This window comes from Scophthalmus maximus, chromosome 22 (assembly GCF_022379125.1).
Source record: "Scophthalmus maximus strain ysfricsl-2021 chromosome 22, ASM2237912v1, whole genome shotgun sequence".
NCBI lineage: Eukaryota > Metazoa > Chordata > Actinopteri > Pleuronectiformes > Scophthalmidae > Scophthalmus > Scophthalmus maximus.
This window is the reverse complement of record NC_061536.1, coordinates 3,911,147-3,939,064: the sequence shown is the minus strand read 5'-3', so window position 1 is coordinate 3,939,064 and position 27,918 is coordinate 3,911,147. Positions and strand designations below refer to the sequence as shown.

General features: G+C 45.3%; 2 protein-coding genes across 4 annotated transcripts; both read right to left on the bottom strand.

The window, feature by feature from the left end:
• Positions 1-407: 407 nt before the first annotated feature.
• Positions 408-21,421, bottom strand: pals2b (protein associated with LIN7 2, MAGUK p55 family member b). Of its 2 annotated transcripts, XM_035619933.2 has the most exons (14): positions 21,286-21,421; positions 15,503-15,565; positions 12,863-13,040; positions 8,298-8,398; positions 7,566-7,718; positions 6,077-6,229; positions 5,595-5,822; positions 4,672-4,803; positions 4,457-4,553; positions 3,844-3,912; positions 3,588-3,749; positions 3,280-3,482; positions 2,996-3,124; positions 408-2,081 (listed from the first exon to the last, which is right to left on the bottom strand). In XM_035619933.2, the coding sequence occupies exons 3-14, from the start codon at positions 12,996-12,998 to the stop codon at positions 1,905-1,907; spliced, it is 1,740 nt and encodes a 579-aa protein (XP_035475826.1). In that variant the 5' UTR covers positions 12,999-13,040; positions 15,503-15,565; positions 21,286-21,421; the 3' UTR covers positions 408-1,904. The 2 variants fall into 2 exon arrangements, with proteins under 2 accessions (XP_035475826.1, XP_035475827.1); XM_035619934.2 differs by lacking the exon at positions 12,863-13,040.
• A 3,908-nt stretch (positions 21,422-25,329) lies between these two features.
• npy (neuropeptide Y) lies at positions 25,330-27,910 on the bottom strand. 2 transcript variants are annotated; one of them, XM_035619947.2, is made up of 4 exons: positions 27,448-27,910; positions 26,992-27,179; positions 25,809-25,898; positions 25,330-25,682 (listed from the first exon to the last, which is right to left on the bottom strand). In XM_035619947.2, exons 2-4 carry the CDS (start codon positions 27,177-27,179, stop codon positions 25,661-25,663), a joined length of 300 nt encoding a protein of 99 aa, XP_035475840.1. In that variant the 5' UTR covers positions 27,448-27,910; the 3' UTR covers positions 25,330-25,660. The 2 variants fall into 2 exon arrangements, with proteins under 2 accessions (XP_035475840.1, XP_035475839.1); XM_035619946.2 differs by having other exon boundaries at positions 26,992-27,910.
• Between the last annotated feature and the right edge of the window lie 8 nt (positions 27,911-27,918).

Sequence of the window (27,918 nt, the reverse complement as noted above, 5' to 3'; positions counted from 1 at the left end):
CTCGTCAATTATTTGTTCGGGAGAAATCTCAAAATAGGAGAGAACAAACCGAGCATTGGCCGATCTGGTGCTGGAGATGCATTTTGGTCGGTGCCTGAGGTCTGATACCCGGCAGTCAGTTCAACATTTGCCAGTAGTTAATCTTGTGAGGTATACACTAACATAATACACTAGAAGGGCGCTTGGAGATGAATCTTGCCACGTAAAGAAAGGGAATAATATATATCCTGGATCCCTCTGTGCATCTGGATCTGCTCCAAAATGTCTGGGGTCATTGCCCCGAACCGCCACAAAAGATTTCATGGGAACTGGTTCAGAAGTTGTAATCCCGCTGGTGGACGCAGACAAAGGCCAGATATAACTTGCTTTGGCGGAGGTGGTAACTTTAAAAAGGAGAAAAGGTCTTGTGAGGTTTAATAAACTTTATTCATCATAATCTTGCTGATAAAAAATGTAAAAGCAAATCTGTAGACACGAGGTACCACGTGAAACACTTCAACAGGCAGCAGGGCTGTTTTTCTTCAAACCTGTGGCCCCGGTTGATCTCAGGATGCTGAAATGCCACAAATATCACAAAGAATATTCACATGAGGTCGTTTTTTTTTTTTCAGAGCAAATTAATTTCTCATGGAAACTAGTGACCTATGTTTTTCGTAGTTTTTTAATTTTTATATTTGATTTGTTTTGACAAAGATTTACAGAGCATTATGAGACATACAGTGGAACTAGAGTTTTACCCTTTAGCTTTGCCGGATGAGTTTACCATCCAAACTCACATTTTGTTTGAATTCATGATACAGCCTGTAGTTGAACTACCAATCCGATTTAGCAATGGTGAATTTCAAACCTTATTTGGAGTAACGATTGGAGCTTTGGCATACTGCAACACTGAAGATAAGGTCCATAAGGAGGGCGAGGATTGGAGCCTCACTCACGTACATACAAACATTAACAAACTGCTTCATGTAGACGGCAAAGATGACGCTCAGTAACACTATGATGATCACACTCCAGACAGAGACTGATAACAGGAGGACGAATAAAATAAAATAAATCATGAGTGACAAAAACACTACACTGTATAAATCACCACACGGATGAAAAACTACTGTAAGAAAAACAAAACTAGACAAAAATTACCAGACACAGACGATGTTTAATCTTTGAGAAACTAAATGATGAAGTAGTTTTTCTTTTACCCCTGCAGACTTTTGCCCAAATGGGCCATTCAACCTCTTCGTTTCTCTTTGCACAGTTTATCCTGTCGACGACTAAGGATTCAGGGCCAGCGACATAGAAAACACCAAAGGATTCATTTGTGAGGAGGTGAAAACCAAAACACAGCTACACAGGGCGCTCAAACGTGGCAACGACGTATGACACCGACTACTCATCGCCTCTCTTCCTCATCTCCATCGTGGTGGCTTGGTTGGTGATCATAAATCCAGGGTGTCCGTGAAGGGAGGCCGACAAAAAAAACAAAAAAAAAAACACTTAAAAAATCAAGAGAAACGACTACAAAATAAGACGTGTAACTACTACAACAATAAATTAATGCAAAAATATGGCCCGTAGACGTGACCAGATTTTTTTTGTTTGTTTGTTTAATTCTCACCGGAATTCCACATCGAAATAGAAAGATCTTTCATAAAAAGTTATAAAATAAATAAGCACTTTTTCCCTTTGAGTTTTCGAGTAGAAAAAAAGTTGCAAGCCGTGCGGGCCTAAGAGGAAAAAGAGCATTAGGAGGAGTTGTTTTTCATTCTTTTTTTTAAATAATTATTACTGTTATTTTCCAGGACTCTTCTCCTCCTCTTTGGCCTTTGTGGTTAGAAACACACACACACACACACACACATGCTGGTGGGTCAGTGTGACCCGCTCAGAGTGGCTGCTGCTGGTCCTCAGTACACCCAGTTCACCGGGACCCACTGGGGTTCACTGCACAGTTTGTCCACAGCGGCCTGTAACGTCTCAAAGGCCTTATCCAGGTTGTCGTTGGCGATGGTCAGGTCGAAGTAGTGGCTGTAAGCCCTCTGGATGCGGGCGCTCTCATCCACCGTCTTCCTCAGGTCCACATCCTGCCGACGCACAAAGGGACAGGTGAGTTTTGGAAACGTATAATACAAATCGATTTACACGAGAGATTCCCCGAACAGGCCGGCATCGCCGCACAAAGGAATAAAGGAGGCGTTGAATCCCCCCAAAAAATTTTTTACAGGCATTTTGCAGCTGCAGGAGGAAAAAACAGCTGCTTCAAGAGTCTCTGATTGTCATATGCACATAAAGACGTGTTGTTCCATACAAGGAAATTCTTACTTTCCAAGTCCTCATTGACAGAATTTACTATTTAAATCTGAAATATTAAAGTCGTACAAAATAAAAGATAAAATATCTATACATATACACTAGCACATATATATAAACACGTTAATATGAAAACATTATAAATATGTTTAAAAAACGTTGCTCATTCTTTTACTACACTATTACTAAGGAAAATATTATACTTTTAATATCACTACATATAAATAAATAGATATGATATACAGTATATAATATAAAATGTAGTAATATTCTAAAAAGGGACAAGTAAAACTTTTCCTTTTCCTTTTGATACTTTTGTAAATTTTACTACAACTTCTGCTTGGTTTACTTAGATAAAACTTTGATCACTGGTCTTTTTTACTTATAATGGACTATGTAAAGAATGTGATATTCCGTAGGTAGTATGGATAAGCGTGTGTGTATTGTATAATAATATAATCAGAAGCTCATTTATCTATTTATTTATGGTTTATTTGATAGGGACGGCTTTCCGTATATAAAGACCTACTGAAAACAGCTGTCAGATGCAAGTATCACAGTATTTATGGCAGATGCTAATTTGCAAAACCCGTCCCCAGAAGGTGTCTCAGTGTGTCGTGATGCAAATCATCGCCTGCTGTGTGTGTGTGTGAGGTGCACGAAGAAAAGGGCGTGGATGTCAACCCACCGTGAGCTGCTTCGTCGTGATGCCTGCGTCCACCACGGCTTTGTGCATGGCCTTGAGTGTGTCGAAATCTGGCGCAGCAATGAACACCACATAAGGCATGAACTCTGCCGTCTTCAGCACCTTCAGAGCCTGCACAGAGAAACGGGAGGCAACCGTTGAACTCAACCTCTCCCGTCGCTTTAATTTAAATGTCCTCCCTTCTTATTATCCAAAGACAACGTTGCCAAACTCTCAGGAAACATTTTGAACCTTTAAACATCTCCTCTCCTCAAACCGTCTCTTACCTGCGGGTTGACGTCCAGGATGCAGGTGCGTCCTGTGTCCACCACCTCGTGGATGGAATCGATCTTGGTGCCGTACAGATTGCCGTCGTACTCGCCGTGCTCCAGGAACCGGCCGGCCTTCACGTCCACCTCCATCTCCGTCCTGCTGGTGAAGTGGTACGAGTTGCCGTCCAGCTCGTCGTCGCGGGCTCGTCGCGAAGTGTCTGACAGAAGGAATTCAGGTGAAATGTTTGATTGGACATTTGTTTCAACATCAAAAAAAGAAGAAAGAATCTAGAAATACAGGCAAAAACCAAGCAGGAACGTACATGGTATAGTTGTGCCGAAACGCGTTGGCTGTAGGACCATCAGGCGGTTCTTCAGGCTGCGTCGACCCACGCCCTGTGCACCAATCAGAACCAGCGTCTTCCTCTGGAATGCTGGCACTTTTGCCACTTCCTCGTAGATCTGCAGCTCGTGTCTGTCAAACTCTGTTTTAAAGACACGCACACACACAACATTGTGGGCCAATCAAAGAAAAAAAATAGAGAAGATGTGAGCTAACAGCGTTAAGGGTTTTCTGACCTGCATTCTTGGCTGTCAGGTACATCATCTTCTTCTTCTTCTTTCCAGCGATAGTGCCACAGAGCATGCCTTCAGAACAAGAGAGAACATTTTAATGCACTTGTGGGCTTTTTTGTTTGTTGCAGTTATGGTATTTGGCCAAAAGGGGGCAGGTGTGGAACATTTTCCGAGTCATCCAACCATCCGCTACCCTGGCGTTTTTTCACAATCATAAATCAGTTGTCAGGGGTGAAGGCGATGGAGAGGTGAAAGTGGTCAGGCAGCAAACCAATTGACAGACACAAGGCCAATCCATCTTTTCAACATCGGCACTGCTAAAGAGACACACTGGAAACTTGAGTTTTAGCTCTAACCAAAGCATAATATACAGTGTCTATACAGAATACCAAAGAGTACGGTTGCCCTGAAGTGCAAATCACGAGGGAAAACACAACGCCAAAATTTTAATATAGATCGGCAAAAGAGAAAACACAACGAAATGACAAAATCTAAAAACACTGCTTTCTTATTTGTGGTCGTGTTTTCTTGTTTGCCGTTTGTTGTGTATTTGATTTTGCCATTGTGATTTGCACTTCAGGGCCACCGCGACAGAGAGACGTTCGCAGTGACCTACCTGTCCCATCGAAGTCCCGAGGGACGAAAGCTTTCCTCTTCTCCTCGAGGAACTGACTGGGTATCAGTCCCGTAGCCCCGCCCACCACCTGACACGCCTGGAGCAGATTACAGATCAGTTTAGTGTTAAGTCTCGAAAATCTTTTTTTGGCGCCCGTGCTCTGCGGGCGACGGTCAGAGAAAGGGAAAAATCAAGTGGACGAGAGGAGAGCCTACCTGCCACCAGTTGGGATCCTCTCTGTTGACAATCTGAAGGATGTCGCCCTTCGCGAAGGCCATGCCCGCCTCGCGACAAGGGATCAGGTTGTCACTGGCCGGGTTGTAGTCAAAGTATGGCCTCACGTACACCTGCGATGAACACACGCACAGTTTTGACTCCTACCTGTTTGAGGGGGGAGGTGGTCAGAGGGAAATTTGCTGCACTAAAGACGAAACACATGGACTCAAAACTAAAAAATATATTAGCTCAGCAGTGAGCAGCGACGGCGGCTCATTCACACCCCTTTCGTCCCACATTGTACCCGACACACAGCTGGTCAGGCTGCGCCAAGAGCGGAGGCTTTCGCCAGGAAGGGTAAAATGCTGTGGCCGGTGTATTAGATTAAACAAGCAGCCAGAGGAAGCAATAAAACGAGCCAGTAAAGTATATTGTTCGTCTCATTTACTCTAACTGCTGTTCATCCAATCTGAGCCAAACAAACATTTCTGAGTTTATGTCTTCTTCTTCTTGGAGGATGGACAACTGTGGTGCACGGAGGAGGCGAAATAACTGTGAATATCATATCAATAACTATGCTTTCCATGTGAGGGAGCATGAGATTACAGGAAGCCTGTGCGTGCGTGTGTGTGTGTGTGTGTGTGTGTGTTCGAGCAAGAGACAGAAATGGCTAGTGTGACCCAGATAGCATGTGGAGTGTTAATAATAGGGCTCCAAGGGTTCACATTCCTTCACAGCGGATTGTGGGAGGGGCGTAGGACAGATCACCAGCCCTGTACCACTGCCCAACATCTGCCATTCATTACATAAGTGTACATGCTTGTGTTTGTATCATCATCATCTCATTTGTCTGTGTGAGTGTGTGTGTGTGTGTGTGTGTGTGTGTGTGTGTGTGTGTGTGTGTGTGTGTTTGAGAGTGTACCTGGGGAGGAGCCGGTGCGTCCCGGTAGCTGGGGAGAATTTTCAGCGTGATCCCTCCGCTGCAGTCTTTGAGCATCTCCTGCAGCTCGGTGGGATTGTTGCCGACATCCTTCCCGTTCACTTCCTTTATGATATCGCCCACGTGCAGCAGGCCCTGCCTGTCGATCATGCCGCCGTGCAGGATTCGAGCGATGACCAGGTCGTCTTTCTCCACACGAAATGTCACGCCCTGGGGGGAGGAGGAAGAGCGAGGAGGAGGAGGATGTTTAGCCCTCTGAAATCCTGACACCCTGTTTTATTCACCTTGAATCACAGTCCCTGTCACTTGGTTATGTGCTCAACCACCCCTCTCTCTCTCTCTCTCTCTCTCTCTCACACACACACACACACACACACACGCACACACGCACACAAGCACACACGCACACACACACGCACACGCACACACTCTCAGATAATTTCATAGTGTTTGTTTGTGCTCACCAGCGGCTCTCCGGCCTTCTTTCGGATGCCAATCATTCGCACGGCATCGGCCTGCATCAGAGCGCTGTTCACTGCTGCGTCATTGGCCATCTCCGCTGGGGGCGGGACTTCGTAGCATTTTGAGGCCACTATGTCATGTGCCTCCAAAAGAGACTGAGAGAGGGAAATGATGCTTATGTAAGTTTTGGAGAGAAAAAAAAGCACAAAACAATGTACACCCTAATGAAAATTTGAATCCATGAGCTTGTGTTTCCGTTCAATACAGAGATTTTTTGTTATGCTCTCACTTGGTCTGGTATGACCAGCAGCTTATGGTTACTAATTTCAGGAAGTGTTTGTGTATATCTGCAATATATTTCTGAGTTATTGACATTACTCTATTTATGTGCTACTGAAACTCTATGTTCCACTTCTTACCATTGTCAACAAACCTGTCAGTCAATGTTGCACAAGTTTTAAAAAAAAGATATAGCTGTATGAGGTAGAATTTGTCGACAGATGGTAGAACCATGAAGCGGGACAGTTACAGACAGATGAAGCTCTGTGCAGTTTCTGCAGAGCCGACAGTGGAGCATGAAGCTTTTGTCCAGTTGTCCATGTGCCCTCTCAACATCACATTAAAAGTTGTGGCAAAAAACAACGACTAATCGTCTAATGTCTCAAATCCCAAATATGGATTATCCACCTAAGTACATTAAATCAATTCTCAGTTCGCTGAGTATCCCTGCAATGGCTTTTTATCTACACCCGTTTCTTATATATGCTATCGTGACCACTTTTAAAATATCTTACCAGCAATCAAAAACAAACAAGTCTATAAAGTTACACATTCAACATGTGATGTAATATCTGTTTCCTTTATTATCTCTCTCTCTCTCTCTCTCTCTCTCTCTGTAGGTCAACAGGGTCTTATCCTCCAGCTTACGGCACAGAGGGCTCTGATTGGTGCAGAGGACTTGTTGGGCTCAGAAGTCTAACTCCCATTGGTCTAGCCTGTGAAAAGCCCCTGGCCGGTCCCGGGATAGAGGTTAGTGTCCTCCTGATGCATGAGGACGGGATCCAAAAACATCAGCTCTGGGCTACTGTATCTACAGTCAAAACATTGCAACTGTAGCCCGAGTTTAGCATTCGACAAAGGAGTGAAAGAAAAGCATCAGAACTGGTCCCCGACAAACATGACACAGTTAATAACAGAAGCTAATTTTGCTCAGAAAATATATTTAAGAGTTCCTGTCAACAGAGAGCAGCAAAATCATAATATACCACATAATATTGTGGTACTAATGCAAAGACGTGGCAATAAATTGTGCTAAAATAGTGTCACCGATCGCCTGTGTATCACTTCCCCAGCTCAGTTAGTATTACAATCATGTCCAGACACCCTGTCTCATTAACCTTATCACTACAGAACAAAGACACGCAGCGCATTGTACCATGTGTGTGTGTGTGTGTGTGTGTGTGTATGAGCTCTGGGTGTCCGTCGCCTCACCTGGAAGTGTGGCTCCTGCAGGATCTTGGACAGCTCGGCCGCGCTGTCGTCTTTGACCTGGAGGTTGTTGATGTCGCCCAGGATCTCTGTCACCAGCTCCACGTTGTTGTCCTGCACCGCCTCCAGCTTCACTTCCTCCAGCTGCTCGTGAGCCTGCGGGAGGGGGGGGCAGGAAGCTCACACTCACTTTTGTTGTGTGGGTCGGACTGCCGACATCATATTGGATTCTATGTGAAGTACAGAGCTGTTTTACAGTGGGATTCATTTTTGCCTCGTGTGCGAGGCAAAGTCTGAAATATCTCACACCGTTAAAAAACTAAAACAAAGGAGTATTTGTTTAAGGTTTAGTCATCTGTCACTCCTACAAAGTTGTATCCCGGCGGGGAGCAGCTGAATGCTGGAAAATGACAACAGGAACTACAGCTGTCCTCTAACTGAACCCAGATTTCAAACCGCAGTGGAGATGTGTGGTTGTGTGCAGACGGAATACATGCACTACCAGTAAAAAAAATAATGATTTTGTCACTGACAGTATGTATACATTTGTGTAAGTAAATCAAAGGCCCTCAGTCACAGCAGGCTAAGCACTGCTGGGGGCAGGGAGAGGGCAGAGGTCATGGTGCTGCTGCCCATCACTATGTGTGTGTGTGTGTGTGTGTGTGTGTGTGTGTGTGTGTGTGTGTGTGTGTGTCTGTGTGTGTGTGTGTGTGCTACCTCAGCCAGGGAACTTACAGTTGGACTTTCCATGATGCCGCGCAGGAAGAGCAGGTCGATGTCCTTGGCGCCCGTGGAGGTGGGCAGCTCACCCACATGATCCAACACCTGCTGCATGGCTGGAAGGATGGGTCGAGAGGTGAAGACACAGGCACAGACGGAAAAAAAAACAGACAGGGAGAGATAAGAAGAGTTAGCCAGGCGTGAAAGGCGTACAAAGCATAAACACACACGCAACAGTTGTTTGTTATTTTAATACTGCAGTCAGCTAGAGATAGAATCGCGAGAGAGCTGAAAGACTCAAATGAACGTGCTGCCACTTTTTCAGACCAAACAGTTTATAGAACGAGACCTGTTGATATACAGATACTTGAGGCAAGGGGAAACTCCCAGATCAGGTCTAAAACTTTACAATTAATAAAGGAATACGTTGGCATAGGCCTTCCCTACTTACAAGAATACTACTATGCAAAAGGGCCACTCGGCAAGAGGAAAGAGATTGTAAGTGAAATGGCAGGGTGGGGAACCAATAGCAGTGAGGACAGCAGATACTGAATCACAAATAAGATGATATTTCTTGGAATGATATATTATTGAAAACCTGGTGGGACACAGTCCAATTATGTCGGCTTAGATGATTCATTTAAATTCTCACTTTAACGCGCTCATGGTACAGAATTTCTCCAAACTCCAGCAAATGACAGATTTCGAGTATGCACCATTTTCATTTTAGAAACCTGAGAGACCAAGGTCATTAAAAAAATATTCTTGTCCACGTCCAAATCCATGACATGTAATAAAACAGAATGTCTGAGAATACACTATAAAGGGGAAGTGGGAGAAGGGAGGGAAATATCAATATTTCAGAGGAGGGCTGGAGAGAACTGAATTTGACTAGTTTATACAGGACGAGAATTGTGTTGGAAGAATATTGTCAGATTTATTTTTTTAAATACTTGCAAAAACAACATCAGGATGGTGGCAGATGTTGGAGACTATGTGGGATTAAATGAAGCAAATCACTTCCACATTTTCTGGAATTGCCCCATGATTGTTCCTTATTGACATGCCTTTTAGGTGTGATTCTGCATATATAAATGGGGGACATCTGATATGAAGGAATATCAATGGTCCAAATACTTAGCAGTAAAAGATAAAGTAGTAAAAAACCTTGTAGGATTGTAATCTCCCCCCCCCCAAAAAAAAGGTCAGACTGATTTGATTTGAATAAAATGGGTGATGATATCTAACAGCTCTTTCAGTCGGTACCAGCCTTGTTACTCAGGTATTGCATGAATGAGGTGAAGGTGACAATTTCATTGAGGTGAAGGTGACACCTTGATCTGCCGTGATTGCGATCCATTCACTCTCCTCACGCAGGGCCTCAAACACAATTCACACAGCCGGTTGCCCAAAGCTATCAAATTAAAGCTCCCTCCGGCCTGTTCAGAAACAGTTTATCAATCATTTAGACACATAATGTAGTGTAAAAAAAACACTTTAAAGCGTTACAACTTCCAGGTTACCCAGATTTAACCGGTTAAAAGGTTTCCTGACGAATGGACTCCGTAGAGTCCTGTGCTCACAGACAGAGAGAGCGAGAGGTGAGGACTGGAGGTATCGGCCGGCTAACGCCCTAATGCCAGGGTCTCAAAGCCAATGTAAGCTCATTTAAGACACTTAAAGCCCTGGGAACATGTGTGTGTGTGTGTGTGTGTGTGTGTGTGTGTGTGTGTGTGTGTGTGTGTGTGTGTGTGTCATTATACACTTATGATGGTAGTAAACTTATGTCCACTCAGCACTTGTATGCAGTTGATTCACACTCATGGTTTCTTTGTTTCTGGTCCCCTATAGCCTGTTATTACTCCGTAACCCTGACTCATGGTCTGTGTCCTAAGGTCAAGTCATACTCGAAGACTTTGGGCTCCTATTTAAAAAAAGAAGAAGTTGCTCTTACTAAAACTGCAATACAATATACCAATTATGAAATACTGCAGTCGTGGTGTTTGAGTGTGCATATCGGAATGGATGTTTTCAGGGCATGTGAACATTTTATTTTATTTTTTTAAATGTGCTTCTTTTGCGAGGGTTGGGTAATATTCTCATTCATAATTGATGCATTTTAGATAGAATCACTTGTTTAATTCAAATTTTTTTCTGGTTTGCAGCACAAAAACCGCCACATCAGCTACAACTCCCACGTGTCTCTGACCATGTGTCTCTTTTCCAGATCCTAACCATTCATTCCTCACACAGCTGTATGATTAAAGAGGAAGCGATTGTAAAAAATACAATCGATCTCGCGGCGGAGTGGAGCCCTCACTGCGGCTTGATCACCACAGAGCACAGGCAGACTCCATAAACAGCAGGCTCCATGCAAAAACAAACCTTAAATATTTATGATCCTCTTAAAGAAGAACAAATGGGGGGGGGGTTAAAAACTGCACTGCAGCCTATTAGACCTGTAAATCCAGACGGCACCACTATATTTATCTCTCGCCAACACAGAAGCACGATCCCCTTTTCGTACATACACAAAATATGATCGCACAGGTTATTTAGTTTCTGTAGACGGACCACACACACAATGTTTCAGGGCAGGACGGTCATTGTAAAGGCCTCCACGCGACCATGAACGAGCTCACCAGCTCACTCACTTGCTCAGTCACTCACACCCTTCTACAAATTGTCACATTTAAAACAAAACGACTTTGAGCAAATTTATCATGTGCATTCAACGTCAAACTACCACCCAGGTTGACAAACTTGGTCAGCTCATTGTGTCATCGCGTCCTCAACCGCAGGAATGTTTACTCATCCCAGCCCCCACCCCCGCCACGTGTATACTTGTGTGTACACTACTCATTCCCACAAGTCTCTATAGTCCTATGAAATGTGGCATGGCAATAAAAAACACCTTCCAGCCTCTCGCTAAAGCTCGGCCTGAAGAAGTTGTAAAGGCCAAGAGATTACAGAACTAGAGAGTGTAGCTGTTCCAGCTGGTTCGTTCACCTACACGATGAATCATCCTGCTTATACCTGCTCTTAATTTCTCCCTCCGTGGCTCCCTCTTCCTTCCGGTGTTCTCTCACCATCGAACCACCGCCGCTGTGCACACCTACCAGAGCTGTGTGGTGTGCATGCCAATGCAGAGACGCCTTACTTGAGAATTCCTAACTCTCTTTCTCTAGGAGTCCCACGAGGAAAGACCTTGCAACCCCCGTACTGTATGATGAATTATTATTTTTCAGCTCAAAGAGATTGAGCATGCGACTGGCACAAAAGCAACATCACATTATAACAAGTGTAGTATATTTTTCAGTGTATAACTTTTTCTTCTTTTTTTTTTAAATCCATATATTGAGTGGAGCTGGAATCACTTCCCATACGTGGTACGATTGAGAATGTTTTCAGGAAAGGACCAGAGAAGTCTGAACAGCTTGCCAAAAAGTGATAATTAGGAAACTGTTCAAATAGTTGGCTAAAAGTAATAAACTATTGAAAAAGAAAAAATACTTTAAACTACATGGATAAGCTACTGACCTAGTTAGCTATAAAGTAATGCCAGTTCAAAGAGAGCTAATAGTAAAGAATAAACAGTTCGAATAGTTAGCCCAAAGTAAAAATAGTTCAAATAGTTAGCTAAAAGTAATAAACTTTCGAAGCAGCAAAGAGTAAACTAAATGGATAAACTACTGAACTAGTTAACCAACAGTAATGCAAAGACAGTTCAAATAGTTAGCTAAGAGTAGGCTAATCAATAAAAAGTTCAAATGGTTAGCTAAAAGAAAAGAATAAACAGTTTGAATATAGTTAATCAAAAGTAGGATGAGGAGTTAAACAGTTCAGAATAGTTAGCTAAAAGCAATAGTTCAACATTTGAAATAGTAAAGACTTTTAAACATTATTGATAAACAACTGTGCTAGTGAAACATTTTGGCTAAATGATTAGACTCTTTGGTTGGTTAGATAGTCTTGATAGTGCTTAAACCTTTAGCTCAAGGATGCGAGTTGAAATATTACTAAATATTAATATTAACTTAATGCAATGGATATATTTAAAATTGATAACCAAATTAACAGATAACCAGTAAATAGGAGTTAGTTAAATGGCCAAATGTGTTAATTAAGTCATAATTGGTTTAAAGCTTTTGCCATGCAAAAGTTGTAGCGTTTTAAATGCGAAAATGACAAAACCAGTAATAAAGTATTGACAGTTTGAATACCCCATTCAGTACTTATAACGTTAAACAACAAGTTTAAAAATCTATGAACACATTTGGAACGTGACAGGTGGTGTTGATGAAGTGGTACAAGTTCATCTGACATGGGCGCAAGGGGCACGCCCGACGATACGGGTGTAGAGCCACTGCCCCCAATGGACCGTCAGGTCATCTACATTTACAGATAGCTGAAAAATCGGACAGGCGCACCACTCTGTAGAAACTAAGCGACACTGTCTTCTGATTAGAAAATATTTCATAAAACCCTTTCATCAATCCCTAACTCTGTCATTTCAATACAAAAAGACAACTGTATCTCTGCATCTGAATAAGTGACCGGTCGCCTCCTCCTTTCCTCACCTCCAGACGTATCTGTTTCCTGGGTGGACCGCTCGGCCGGGGTCCCCTCCGCGCCAGGCTGTCTCGGGGGCGTCACCTCCTCCTCCTGCTCCTCCTGCACCCCATTGGGACAGGCGTCCTCCATAGCTGTGACCATCGCCAAGCCCTCCTTCTCGCTGCTGCTACTGCCACAAGTATGCTACGGACAACCACTAGTAAACCACCGGTAGTTTTGCAACTACGTCTTCTGTCCTCCAATCCTCCTGCTTGGCACTGTTGATTCTCTAAACTCCCCCCCCTCCCCCCCCAAAAAAAAACAGAAAGAAAAAGCTGAGAGGAGAAGGAGAGAGAGAGAGAGAGAAGGAGGGTTCGAGGACGGAGAAGGAGAGAGACAAAAAGAGACGGCAATAGAGTGGGATTAAGATCAGGGGATTTTAAGCGATGAGGAGGGGGGGTGTTGGGGGGGGGGGGGGAGAGACGAGGGGGAGAAATTTAAGAAGAGGGGAAAAAGGGGCTGATGTGAAGATGAGTTCAGAGAAAGACGGAGAGAAAGATCTGGATCGCATACACAGATGTGGACATGTGTTCAATGCACGTCAGTCCCCAGCGTCCACTCCGGCTTTAATACCTTCCCTTCCTAACCATGACCAACCCACCCGCCCCCCCGCCCCCATTGATAACGCACACACATAATCCCACAATCCTCTCCTGCTGTTGTTCCAGTGCCCCTCCTTGTGTTTCCCCTGACCTCACCCAAAGTTGAGACACACACACACACACACACACACACACACACACACACACACGCAAGTTGAATGTGCCATTATGTAAGTAATCTTACGTAAGTCTTACTGAAGGGGGCCTGGCCCTTCTTTCCCTGCATCTTTCTCTCATTCACACTGTTCAGGGTCCGGACACCCCGCCGCAGCGACGTGCAGAAACTCAGTGTGTGCGGATTGTGTCTGTGCATATTCCCTCAGCGGTCCACCACCTCCTCGGAGCAGCGTGCGTCAGCCTAATGGGAACTCTTTCTTTTCTCTCTCTCTCCTTTTTTCTTTCATCTCTGTCCCTCCTCAAATGAATGTGCCCCTACCGCCAACTTCTCGCTATGTCAGTGAACTTGAGGCGCTGACAGGATTGTGAACATGTCGGGGGCTGCACTCCTGAGCAAACCACTGGGGGCAGGGCACTTTCAAGGAGGGAACCTTGTTCCCTCTTGGAATTAATTTTCCTTAGTGCGTTATTTTATGACATGAAATGATAGAAAGGAATCATCACTATACATAAGAGAATATATATGAACATTTGACATCAGGAGTCTATCATGATGAATGTTTAACAGCTAAAAGCATGTTCATCGTATTGGTTTGGTGATTTTCTTTTTATGGTACAGCTGGAGCTGCTGGGGATGCTGATCAAGTATTTGATCATAAACCAAAATATAATATTGGGCACATTAAAAATCTAATTGTAAATGTTAGGATATTTCACTTCATAAATTTGAATTTAGACCTGCTGGTAACAGTAGATAAAAAGTCAGTAGATGGATGACTGTTCATTGGCAGACCAGTTGTTCGTTGGGTCGGCTGTAAAGCCGGCGAACCCCAAAATACCAGAGTTCTAGGTACGATATGACATAACATAAACACAACCCAACTGCGGGAAGCCAGACAAAAACATTTCTTTTTTGTCCTCGCATCGTTTGGCGCCTCCCCTCCATCACCCACCAAGCCCCTCCCACAGCACTACAGCTGTGCAAGGAGCCGATCTGCAGGGTTTAATCCACCACGCCAACCCACTACCTCCCCCCAACATGACCAGCCAACCCCTCCCCCAACCTGGGACGTAGGGTTTTAATCTGGCCACGGAATCACGGGATTATAGAATCTCTCTTGCTCCCTCGCACATCATATCTGGCACTCCAACATTGCTACAGAGTATGGGTGCCGATTTGGCGATGGATGAAATGGCCTTTAGCAACACATACATACAATAAAAAAACACACACACACACACACACACACACACACACACCCCTCAAAATTGCCAATTTAATTGTTCATCTAGATGATGCAAGCCGATTTGACACAGACTGAGGAGGAGCAGCTGTGTGTGAAGAAAACAAAGCACTTAGGCCATAACAAAGCATCATGGGAAGTCAACGCTGATTTTTAGGAAAACACTGAGCTCCAAGTCTATAATGAGTTAAATGGCATCGTGGTTCAATATAAATAATTGGTTTATTATTCAGCAACAAGCCAATTTCATTTTGTAAATTGCACTGGGTAAAAAGGCAAGACACGCCCGTAAGAGCGACAACACTATAGAGCGAATATTCTGTACATATATCATCAGCATGTGGGGATTCAACATAGTCAAAGTCTGCCAAATATGATACCACAGACTTGTTTCCTGCACTGCAGTATCGGGCCAGGCAGTCAGGTGGGATTCATAGGCAGTTAATCACTTCCTCTTGTTTAGATTAAAATGAGCATGGCCCTTTGGGTGCCAAAAATAATTTACATGAACAGCAGGAAAACCAGCTGGTAAATTCTCTTTGTTTTTAAAGTTTTTTAACCATGCCAGAACATGCACGTGACATTTTCCTACACGACTCCTGTGTGTGTCTGTACGCAGGAAGAAGAAGAAATTTGTGTTTACCTGTACCAGTCGGTGTAGCCCAACCCAAGTCCTACTGGCAACTCATCAGTCAACTGTGAAGACCTGGAGAGAGGAAGAGAGGGAGAGAGATGAGTGAAGGTCTTCATCATTCCACACACACTTGCTCGAGCACTTGTCCCCCCCCGTGGATTAGCGGTTTCATGTATCTAAGGTACGTCTTGCAAGATACGAGCCCTTTTTTTTTTTAGCTCAGAGACTCTTTTCCTTTCAGAGTGATGAACACAGCCGTCCGGGGCGATTCATTTCACTCGTCCATTCAAGGGTGCATCATCGCCATCAACGTAGTAAATGTCCACTATGATCTGAAAGTAACGACAAAGCACCGTGCATTGATTCCCAGAGAGATCGCTCACGTTCACTCATGCATATACGCCATCACTAAGTTTATCATGTCAGGAGTTGCCAGTGTTGGTGAGTATTGGTTTTATTGGGGATTTATTTGTGCAGTTATGGATGTTGGCAGATGCGGAAAACATTGCAGAAAGCAGTCAGACACAGTCATTCCTGTATTGTTTGTACGGAAAAATACCTTTAAATTTGTATAACACCCGAGGTGCCAGTAATTCTGGGAAAAAAATGTTTTTATAGGACAACAGAAATGTATGCACCCTTGCTTCAGAAGCCATTTCCTTTATTCTTTTTTTTTTCTGGTTTCTATTCTCAACTGAGGACAGCGCATCCCCTGCGTTGTTTACAACGTCATCTGTGTAATAGAACTGCAAGGTCTGCCAGTGATAAACCCGCTTGTGCTGCTCCGAATAGCTATTGTGAAATGGGCCGATTGAAAATGCAAGGCAGCAAAAAGCAAAACAATGAAATGGTGTGATTACAAACAACCGATGCCTGCACTCGCCCCACAGGACGATACATTATCACTCTTACACGCTTCATTTGGTTCACCCTCTTTCACTTTCCCCGTACTTCTCCATTTCTCTCGCTCCGAGCGCAGGGAAGGAAAAAATGTGGAGTTTGGAACGAACATCCAATAAGTCACTCGCTCTACCTGCTCAACCGGGTGTGCAAGAGCGTCTGTTGAATGCCCTGGTGGCTTTCTTTGTTGGAGCTCACACTGTCCACCTTTTTCTTCCAACAGGACAGCTAGGCGAGAAAGGGGGGAAGACATGCAGGAAATCGTCACAGGTCGGATTCGAACCTCTGCGATGAGGCATGAACCTCAAAGTATACGTGTGCCTGCTCTATCCACTGAGCCACCCCGGCCACCACACCGTCCACCTTTGACCTTAGCCTCGTCTCTCGTCTGGGTCGTACCAATATGCACTGTCAGAGTAGTTTCCAAGTGCTAAAACATTTACAAGCTTGCTCTCCTTTTTTTTTGCTGTACTGGGGACTTTTCACCCATCATGTTCGAGCTAATTGGTCCTTTACAGCTTGACAAGAAGAGAAAGGGCGAGAGAGTGCGAGGGGTCGACTCATTACGCAACACAGATTACAATCAGACTCGGCACGCTCATTGGAAGTGAAGGATATCCATGGGAAGAATGTTAATGGTGGCGAAGCCACCAGGGCAATTCCTCACCAAGTCATCCGCACCACGGAGCAGGAGCCGAGCCAATTAAAGGTCCAAAAGAGGAGGGAGGAGCATAAACTGATCAGGGGAAAAGACGGGAATGGTCTTTTTTTTTTTTTAGAAAGGATGCAGAATTAGAGGAAGAATTTCATAGGAAGAGATTTAGAGCAAGATAATAGGGGATAGAAAAAGGGGTCATGAAGAAGAAAAGAAAAGAATCCTCAAAGTTTAGACAGTGGGAACTGCGGGAAGATCTTCTCAAGCCTTGGGATGAACGGAGGGGAGGGAGGAGATGAGAGAGTCTTGAGAGAGAAAAGAGGGAAAATATCTTAATCTCAATGACAATTTGCTTTACTTACAATAGGGGAGCTTGCACATGAAATTATTTGCACGCAACTCAATCTGTCTCAAAATGAGCATAAGACTGAGCAGTCGATGTCGACTGAGGGTCCCCCCCCGCCCCATGTCCTGTTAACTCCAACACTGTCCGCTCCTGTTTCCTCCTCCTGCGACGGAGAGGAAAATCCCAGGAAGTGGTCATATATGCGATCTCAGCTGCCATTGGCTGGTCTGAACGCACGCACGCACGGGCCAACAAAGATGCCCCCCAGTAGCCAAGCACTCAGATGATGGACAGCTCAAAGAAGGGGGGATTAAGGGGTTTTGTTTTTGTACAAAACATCATTGCTCTCTCACACACGTAAACACTCTTTTGTGTGTGTGTGTGTGTGTGTGTGCGTGTGTGTGTGTGTGACCAACATCAGCAGGCTGTGTGGTTTTGATTCTTCCAGTTCTCGTCCTGCTCGCATGACAACTCACTCTACTGCCGCTCCAGTGACTCATTGAGGAGTAGGATATAGAGAGTTTATAGTCTCCGATGGAGGGATGAGTAAAATACCCTCGGGGTCATGAAACACACGTACACAGTCAAGCTCGTGAGACATTAATCTTGGAGGAACCGTTGAAATCACGTCCATATGTTCTCTCCTCCTCTATCCTCCCCGCTCGAAGCACACGTACTCGCTGCCCTCTGAGAGCAGCCGTCACTCTCAGTTCCTCTCACTGACTTGAGAATCACAAAAGGAGGCCAGTGGGCCTTGCTCCTGCCCCGGGGGGGACCAGGCGTCACCTCATCGGTTGACCCCCCGGGGGCAGTGAAGGGCAATTAGTGAACTTCCCTGAGCAGCGCGCCGCAGCGGCCCCTCTGTGTGACACCGGTGTGGCAGCGAACACTGCAGGGAACCAGATATTCATGGTTGCAGAGTGCACATACACGTGGACATCCAAGTATGGATGTATGGATGTCCCCCTCCTTAACCAAACCCATCCTGTCCTGCCTGTCAGCCTTCACCCTCTGCCTCCACACAAACCCTATGTAGGTCACTCCCTGTGTTACAACCGCTCAGTAAGAGGATTACAGAGCGACCCCCCATGATGGCCACATTCGCAGATCAATATATGCATAATATCCATCATTTGTACAAAAAAATCCCTGCATTTTTAACCAGCTATTGCAATGTTATTATTACTCCGGCTGCTGTCGATAGAAAGTCGAAAAATTGTCCCCGCAGCGTGCAGCAATTACCCAGCCGCCTGCTTACCTCTGCTCTTCACCTGCGATCCAAATTGCCACCATATACCCACAGACATCATTTGTTGCACCACCAAAGACATCACATCACCATGTGGGGGCTGATCCAACAACACTTAAAAGACTGCAAAGTAAAAAAGACTGATGTTGTGCGATGTTAAAAACGTGTGATGCATGCAGAGAGCGTGAGGGAGATATTAGAAAAAATAAATGAGGCTCACTGAGTGCGTTCTACTTTCTCCATTTATCTCGTCGTATTTTTTTTTTTATAATATTACAAATGCCTGCATCTCCTTTCAGAGGTAGCAGCTAGGGGTTTGTTGTGTCATCCCACTAGCCAGAGCTGCTCCGGTGAAAGTGACCGGGACTTTGATCCGTTGTGCTTACATCATGCCCTCATGTGATCTTATTGCGCACGAGTTTTCAGCAGGAAATGTGCTGGTTAGGTCACATACCGGTTATCATCACTTGTTGTTTTTTTGTTTTTTTTGTGGAGTGGAAAATGAATCGAGCATCACAGATGTTTCGTTCTTGAATCAGGCGACAAGAGACAAAAGGATCCCCTTTTTCTACACAAACGCACTCCCGTCTTGAGCTACCTAGATCATTTTATTGTTTATCTGCAGTGGTGTACCCCTTTAAGGCCTTAGTGATGGATGAAATTTGGCAAATCAGCACTACATATAGGCTGCAGCAACAAAAAAAATGGCCAGACGTCTGTTTGCCTTCACTTGCCTGGTAGAGATTCTGAAAAAAGGTCTGCTCTGTAATTTAGTTGTTTATTCTCTCGCAAGAGATGTAATCAGCTTATGATGACTGTTATGGGGCTCGACGACAGCCATCACAGGCCTCGACGTGTTAACAGTGGGGAGGTTTTGATTGTAGGTGTGTAGATTATGTGTTGCTGGAAGTTATGAGTTACTCTCTCCCTCTGTGTGTGTGTGTGTGTGTGTGTGTGTGTGTGTGTGTGTGTGTGTGTGTGTGTGTGTGTGTGTGTGTGTGTGTGTGTGTGTATGTGTGTGTGTGTGTGTCTTTCTCTGTCTCTCTCTTGCTCCACCCCTGCTCCTTTTCCCTGTACTGTCTCTCCCAAAGCTGTGTGTTAATAATGGAGAAGTAGAAGCTTCTGAGTGCTGGATTCAGTCTCTGAGTGACTCACAGACAACTCTCATCATCTGACATCAAGCGTGCGTGTTGTTTTGAAAGGCGTGTTTCTCCTCCGCCCCACGAGCAGGAAAGGGGTATGCACATGAAAGGCCAAGAAGTCTCAACTTTGTGGCTTAGAGCGTAACAATAAAGGTCATCCTGGGTCCTGACTCAATCGAGTTACTGGATGGCCCTGCCCTGGATGTGCACATTGACTCCATGTGGCACCGAGCGGTCCCTGTCTGTCTCCTTCCCTTCCTCCTTTTGTTCCTCTGATTCGATTCAGCAAATCTGATTAGGGCTTGTTACAAGATTGAAAGGAAGAGAGAAAGACCCATAAACTCGAGATGCAACTAGAGCCATGTAACCCCCCCCCCCCCCCCCTTCTCGGGAGTCTGGTGGCCTGTATGGCCCCTCCCAGGAAGGATCCCCAAGGATATTGCGTATGTGCATGGGCTTCCCCCATCATGTGCGGGAGGCTCAACAGCTTACAAGGCTTTGCCAAGTGAAGTGACCCTGCGCTCCTCTGCGCGAGAGGAAGTCCCGAGATTCGCCCTGGAGTCGGGAGTCTGTTGTGACAGGCTGCGTGTGGTGGGTTTGTGTTTCCACTAAGTGCTCGCGTAAAGAGCTCCTGCCATCGCGTGAGAGCACCATTATCAGTCGGTGCACTCATACATCTCAGCGGAGGACAGAAAATAAACAAAAATCAATAGCACCGTCTGGCTGCGCCTCCGGTCTGCCAGCCTGTGCCAAGCCTGCTCCGTTTTCACTCGGCGTCAGCGCAACACGAACAGCGCTTGGTCGGCACGTGTCGTGGAAGTTTCCCCCCGGCAACAGACTGAGAGAAACTGCTCTACCCGGCGCACGCGTGGCGGTATCTGATCTGAATTGCTGTTTCGGTAAACGCGCGCTCTCTGCGTCCTTCCTCGAGCCCACCACCCTTCGCCGCCGGGGGGATGTTGCAGAGTCTCTCTCGTTTCGGGACGCCGCGACCCCGCAGCGCGTCTCGTTCCCCACGTCGTGGGTCTACGCCGCGGTCGCCCTCCGCGCGCTTGGACCGCGCGCCACGTCCGTGCCAAACGCTCGCGCCGCTTCGGCTTAGCGGACGGACGACTGTGCATTCACACCGATTCGGCCACACGTGCGGCCATTTTTTTTGTTACCCATCCGATCCATTGTGGCGTGCGCACACTTAACGACTACGAAACCCGCCCGTCGGATCCTTCCTCGTGATTAGCAGTAAAAGAAAAGGGGGGGGGACAACGCGTCCGGCTCCACGATGGGCTCCCAACGCGAACTGATTCCTGTCTGAATAACGCCTCTGCTCTCACAGCGGAGCAGCCTCCGTAGGGGGGCAAACCTCCCCCTTCCCTCTCTCTCTGTCAAACTCTACTGCACCTCCAACACGACTAAGTGTCTTTGTCTCCCGTCCCAGTGCCAGCGGGCGAGTGGATGTCAACGTCTCCGCCTCGCAGACGTTGACCACGAGCCGTGACTTACCTGGGAATTGTGCGTGCGAGTTCGCGGTAGTCCACAGACCGTCCCGGTTGGACATTCAGACCCCCCCTCGGCTGTCTGTCCTGGTCCCGCAGCAGACTACCAGGGAACACGATGCCAATCAAACCGACACGCCCCGCCTCCGCTCTGACGTCACGCGGCACAGGCCAATGGCAACGGAGCGCCGGCCCCTCGCTTAGTGAATAGGCTGCAAAATTGTATCGTGCATGTAGTATTTCCCATCACACACACGTCCATTCACATAAAGAGGCGACGTTTCAACATCTTTTAACATGTAGACAGTGTAGAGGACAAGGTATAGAGAGATAGATAGATAGCTAGATAGATATAGATATAGATATAGATATAGATATAGATAGATAGATATATTTAGAGATAGATAGATAGATAGATAGATAGATATAGAGATAGATAGAGAGACAGAGAGATAGATAGAGAGATAGATATAGAGACATCACGGTCCTCTACAAATGCACTAAAAAATTTAAAAATTTAAATAAATAAATGAATGTGTTGAATAAATCAAGTCATAAAAAACACAGAGTGAAAGATGAGCTCTTCTTCCTTCACTGAACACACAGCCGTGGTGAAACACCGCTGGTTTAAAAACTCCTGTATGTCGTTCATCAGAGAGTGGAATCTGAAATCCACTCTCACTCTGGCTCTTACCAGAGACACGTACATTTTTGTCAGTTCTTGTCCGGAGACATTTCCTATCTTGTTTTTTCTGCTTTTATAAATTGACAGTTTGGCCTGACCAACAATAAAATTCAACAACTGCCACTTCTTTGCATCTCGTTTGCTGAGATGGAGAGATAGATAGATAGATAGATATAGAGATAGATAGAGATAGATAGATAGGTATAGAGATTATAGAGATAGATAGATAGATGGATAGATTCAGACATAGATTTAGAGATAGATAAATAGATATAGATATAGATATAGATATAGAGATAGATAGATAGATAGATAGATAGATAGATAGATAGACACATAGATAGATAGATAGATAGATAGATAGATAGATAGATAGATAGATAGATAGATAGATAGATAGATAGATAAGTACATAGATCAATAGATATAGAGATAGCTAAGTCTCTATATCTAACTAACTAAGACTTAGCTCCCACATGTGCCTACAAAGCGCTCCCTGCCACCCGAGAGTCGAGGTGATTCTTGACAGCCAATCGCGTTTCAGTCCGCTACGAAGAATCCACCAAGATTCTGACACAATGGCCAATCGGCATTGTACTCTTTCCTTCTGGCAGAATTGCCATTGCTATGAAGGAAGAGCAATATGCTGCGAAAACTTCCGCTGCCACCTCCCAGGTCTCTCCTCCCACCCAGCTCGCTGCCACTTCTTCTCTCCGCTCCCTAATGCTTGACCAGAACTGTTAAAAAGCTGTGTTCCCCCATCAAAAGCCAAACCTTGTATGAAAACATTTATCAACACAGTTTTTTTATGTTTAGTATTATTGCTGTTTAATACTCATGATGTTTATGTTTGTCCTGCCATTTGCCTTTTAGCTTTGACCAAGGCACACGCGCAGCCCTCATCAACCCTCACCCACCCGTCTTCATCCACTGAGGCAGCCGCAGGGCCCTCACCTACCCTTACCCTCCCGTCCTCATCCACTGAGGCAGCAGCACGGCCCTCACCCTCCAGTCTTCGTCCACTGAGGCAGCCGCAGGGCCCTCACCCACCCTTACCCTCTTGTCCTCATCCACTGAGGCAGCCGCAGGGCCCTCACCCACTCTAACCCTCCCGTCCTCATCCACTGAGGCAGCCGCAGGGCCCTCATCCACTCTTACCCTCCCGTCCTCATCCACTGAGGCAGCAGCAGGGCCCTCACCTACCCTTACCCTCTCGTCCTCACCCACTGAGGTAGCCGCAGGGCCCTCACCCACTCTTACCCTCCCGTCCTCATCCACTGAGGCAGCCGCAGGGCCCTCATCCACTCTTACCCTCCCGTCCTCATCCACTGAGGCAGCCGCAGGGCCCTCACCCACTCTTACCCTCTCGTCCTCATCCACTGAGGTAGCCGCAGGGCCCCTTACCTACCCTTACCCTCCCGTCCTCATCCACTGAGGCAGCCGCAGGGCCCTCACCTACCCTTACCCTCCCGTCCTCATCCACTGAGGCAGCCGCAGGGCCCTCACCCACTCTTACCCTCCCGTCCTCATCCACTGAGGCAGCAGCACGGCCCTCACCCACCCGCCATGGCATTGTCTCCCAGCTCGACATTGACCATTCCCTGTTGTTCCCTTGCATCCTCACATGAAAACTGACTTGTGACGTGGAGGTAGCTACTTTGATGAGAAGACTGTCCAGTACCTGACAGGGCAAGGGGATTGCCAGTGCTGTCTCATCTGTCCTGATGCTGCCTGTGACATCTCAGCCTGCATAGATTCCACCCAAACAGCGTCTCGAAAGCTTGGAGCACTGCTACCTGCGCTATGTGGGCCTGGGTGTGTTTCTGCATGCGTGTGAGTTGGGTGGGGTTGTATTGCTCATTTTGTTTTTGATGTTGCACTGTATTTCCTTTACATTTCATTTCACTTTTTAGAATAGAGTGGTTATGCTGTCTGTTACGGCATTAATGTAATATTAGTGCAGAGTACACATTAAAGCACCAGATCGAACAGATGGTGCCCAGGATGAGAGTTTGTTTTACTTATTTTTGATCCTGTTTATTTATGTGACACCTTATTTATGATTATTGTTAATATTGTTTGTTTCTAACATTAATATTGTTATTTATACTATTGTTATTGATATTGTTGTTAGTGTTGTTATTATTACCATCACTTTTATTACTTTTATATGTGTAGTAGTAATAGTAATAGTAGTAGTATCATCATTATTGTTTTTATCATAATTGCCGTTGAAATAAAACGAGTTTGGACATTTCAGTGTTTTGATTTCTTATTCCTCTTATTGATACTTAGTTATTATTACCTCAACTTCACTCTCACAAGGCAAGATTATCTGAATTTAAACTAAGTAGATAAATAACAATGATTGTCATATTTCTTGGCTTCTTCATCATCACAAAAGGTCTTATGTTTGGCCCCTTCACAATTTTATTTTACATTAGCTGTTCCCGCACATATTTACCGGTAAACATCATTATAACGTCATCGTAACGAGCGGGATCGGAGGGCGCAAATCTGGTATTTCTTGGTACCTTACATAGACTGAGGCGCTATACTTATAACCTGACAGTCGAGGTCCTCTGCTGAGAGAAGTAGTAGTCTGAAGAAGACGGCGAGCGACGAGGGCCATGTGGTACTACATACTTTCTATTAGCTGGTTCCACACTTGGCTGTTTCCCCTGTGTTTGGCTGCAGTTCGTTTCCATCGCAGACAGTGCGTGTCTGCAGTGTCTCTGCGGGCTGATTCCGTGTCAGGTTGGCGGTGCGCTAACCACCCGTGTAATTGCAATAATGCTCCTGGAAAAAGAAAAGAGAAACAGAAAAAAAGGCCAAATTCCTTGATTTTCCGTGTGGCCACAAGGGGGCGCAATTCGCCTTCCCCAATCGGCATTGTCGACCAGACGGGTGTGCTTTCTGATCACATTTCAGTTTGAGATATTCTATTCTTTAATAATTCTATTTAAATATCTTAGGCCAAATTACTTGCACCAGTATCCAGCCTCTCACAGAACTACATGAGCTGGTGTAAAATTTGTGTGTTTCGACTGGGAGGCCAGGTTAGGCACAACAAGTCCGAACACGAGGGAAGACATCAAGGTAACAGTGTTTGATGAGGTGTCATGTGGCATTCAGGACCAGTGGTGCCTGTAATTTAAAAGTTGGCTGACTCCTCTTGATTAATCACTCATGCGTAATAGGATGCAATAGCATAAATAAATCCACCCTTTCCATTTAAATCTGCTTCGGTTCTGATGTTTTGAAAACGCAGATTACATGATTTTGCAATCTTTACCATGATTTGGTGCAAGTGGATTCAACTGTGACGCATTAATCTTGTCACACAGATGCCAGGAAACACCTTCATTCAAACAATGATTATTTAATAGCACAGGTATACAATACAAACAAAACATATCTCTCCCCTGCTCACCCTTTATGTTTCACAGATGATAACTAAGAATAAAATATTTACAGTTTTGTGGCACATACTACAAGCAGTTTCGACCGTCGTGTGTGATGGTTGAGGAGGAGGAGGGGTTGAATATACGCGGCGGCTCGTCGCGGAAAAAAGGGCGCAGAGGCAGGGTGGTCAGTTGAAAGGAGGATGTGGAGGGACAGATGTGCAGAGGTCAGAATGTCGGCAGCGACGGGCCCGGCGGCGGGAAGTGAGGTGGAGACGACACCGATGGCAGCATCACCACAATGATGGGTCATATCTGGTGAGAGAGGAGCAAAGGTCAAGGATCAGCTTCCGGTGGGTGTGACAGAGAGGTTTGTGTTCATACCGCTCACGGGAAGACACACACACACACACACACACACACACACACACGCACACATACCTTGACTGTGGAAGCGTGTCTGTGCTTTCCTTCCACAGCAGCTCAGAGACCAGTGTGTCCAGAATCTCAGGACTGGACCTCTTCCCATACCTGAGACAGACAGACAGATATACGCAGAAGGGATTATTGATATGATATTTTTATTACAATAACAAGCTCAAACTTTTGCCTGTGAGATTATTTTTTTTTTAAAAAAGGATCAAAGAGAAAAGGCTTTAGCAGACACGGGGACATACAGTACATAACTGAGCCTGTTAACTCTGCGTGTCCTCGTGTCTTTTGTCCAATTAAAGGCTCCAGTGACAAGTGAACACAGTCGGACCGACACCCAGCAGGCACAGACAGGAGTTGCATCGCAGGTGGTCGTCTCTCCCTTTCTGTCCCTCAGATGATAAGCTGTGCCAGTGCGCTTTTTCCCGCTGGGTGACTGAACACCGGCAGCAGCCTCCAGAGCCCCTGACATTCAGGAGAAACCTGCAAACTGTGGGGTGATTTGACGCGGCATGCTGGCAGAGGCACTCGCTTCTCCTCTGGGGTTTTTTTTTGTTGTGGTTTTTTTTTTGTACTTACAGGAGGTAACTGGCAGCAGGTGTCCTCTGCTCTGTAGACCTGTCAAACTGGACTCATGGATATATATATATATATATATATATATATATATATATATATATATATATATATATATATATATATATATATATATACTCCCTATTTTTGTTCCTGTAATCATTAGGTTACTGTATAAGCAAAACAAAAGACTGTCCCCTAGCATGTCTCTTTACAGAGCAAATATAAAATATTTTCACACTTATTATGCTAATTTTCTGGGGAAGTTATGATGGTGCCGAGAGAAATTTGAAATATTGATTGTCACAATTTAGAAATGGTACAGTGTCCAGGGATTGGTAGAAAATAAATTAAAGTAGAGGAATACAGTGAAGCCCCATTGAACTTACAGGCATATTGTCAGCTGATATAGCTGTCATCTCATCATTTGCAGACGTTTTGAACAATGGGAAATTGATATAATAGGATGGAGCTGGATGAAATACGATATAACGGTCAGTGGCCAGTCTACTATTATCTGCTCAGTCATTTGAGGAGGAAATCAAATCAAAAAGTGCCTCCATCGTTGTGCGCTCTTGCGCTCGTTGCTGCGCTGTTGGAGAATTAGTCCGCCCACCTCTGTCTCGTGATGAGGTTGATGTAGTGTCTCAGGGCTGAGTAGTATTTGGCCAGTTCCTCCGCCGGGGCGTCCTCCCCGGGGTTCTCCGGCTTCACCGGGTACCCCTCGGTCAGGGCGCTCAGGCAGAGCAGCGCCCACAGCAGGAGCCCCAGAGTCCCCAGCCAGCTCACCAAGTTAGGATGCATCTGGCAGAGCAGAGTGAAAAGTGTTCACCATCGTCCAATGTACTTATACAAATTACAAATTATTTTATATTTACCGAGCGGAGATTGTGTATGCATTGTTAAACTTTAAAGTCATTGCCACACATCAGTTAGAAATCAAAACTCCAACTCCAACGATAGAGCTCCAGTGATTAGGACATTTGGAGCAGCTTTTACAACAAGTCTGGTAGTAAGACAAGTTAAGTTGATGTCAGTAATGTTTTGTAGATTTAAATATCAACATACTTACAATTAATTCCCAGTAGGTCAGATGGAGGTGTGTACGCGCGGTGCCGTTGCGTCTCTTCTGCTCTTCTGCGCGCTCGGCGACGCGCCGGGTCTTTATATCTGTGCGCGCCAGACGCTGCCGCAGAAGGACGCGTCAGAACTGCATGTGCCCGCGCACACGCAGCAGCGAGTCTCGAGTGTGAACGTCACACAGCCGATGCTGTCATGAGTGTGTATGTTTTTTAAAAGCTACGAGCCAATTCAAATTACAACGCACACTAAAAATAGAGTGAGTTATTAAGCCTCATTTTCTATAAAAACCAAGAGGAATTGGAGATTTGGTCGTGTTTTTTTTTGTTTTAAAGAATCCAGCTGCTACATTCATTTAAGGATACTCAACAAGTGAGACAAAACATGTCCCCTTGAGGAACATTAAGACGGATAATGCAGTATAATAAGTTCACCGCTCAGTCACTGTTGCACATCTGACAAC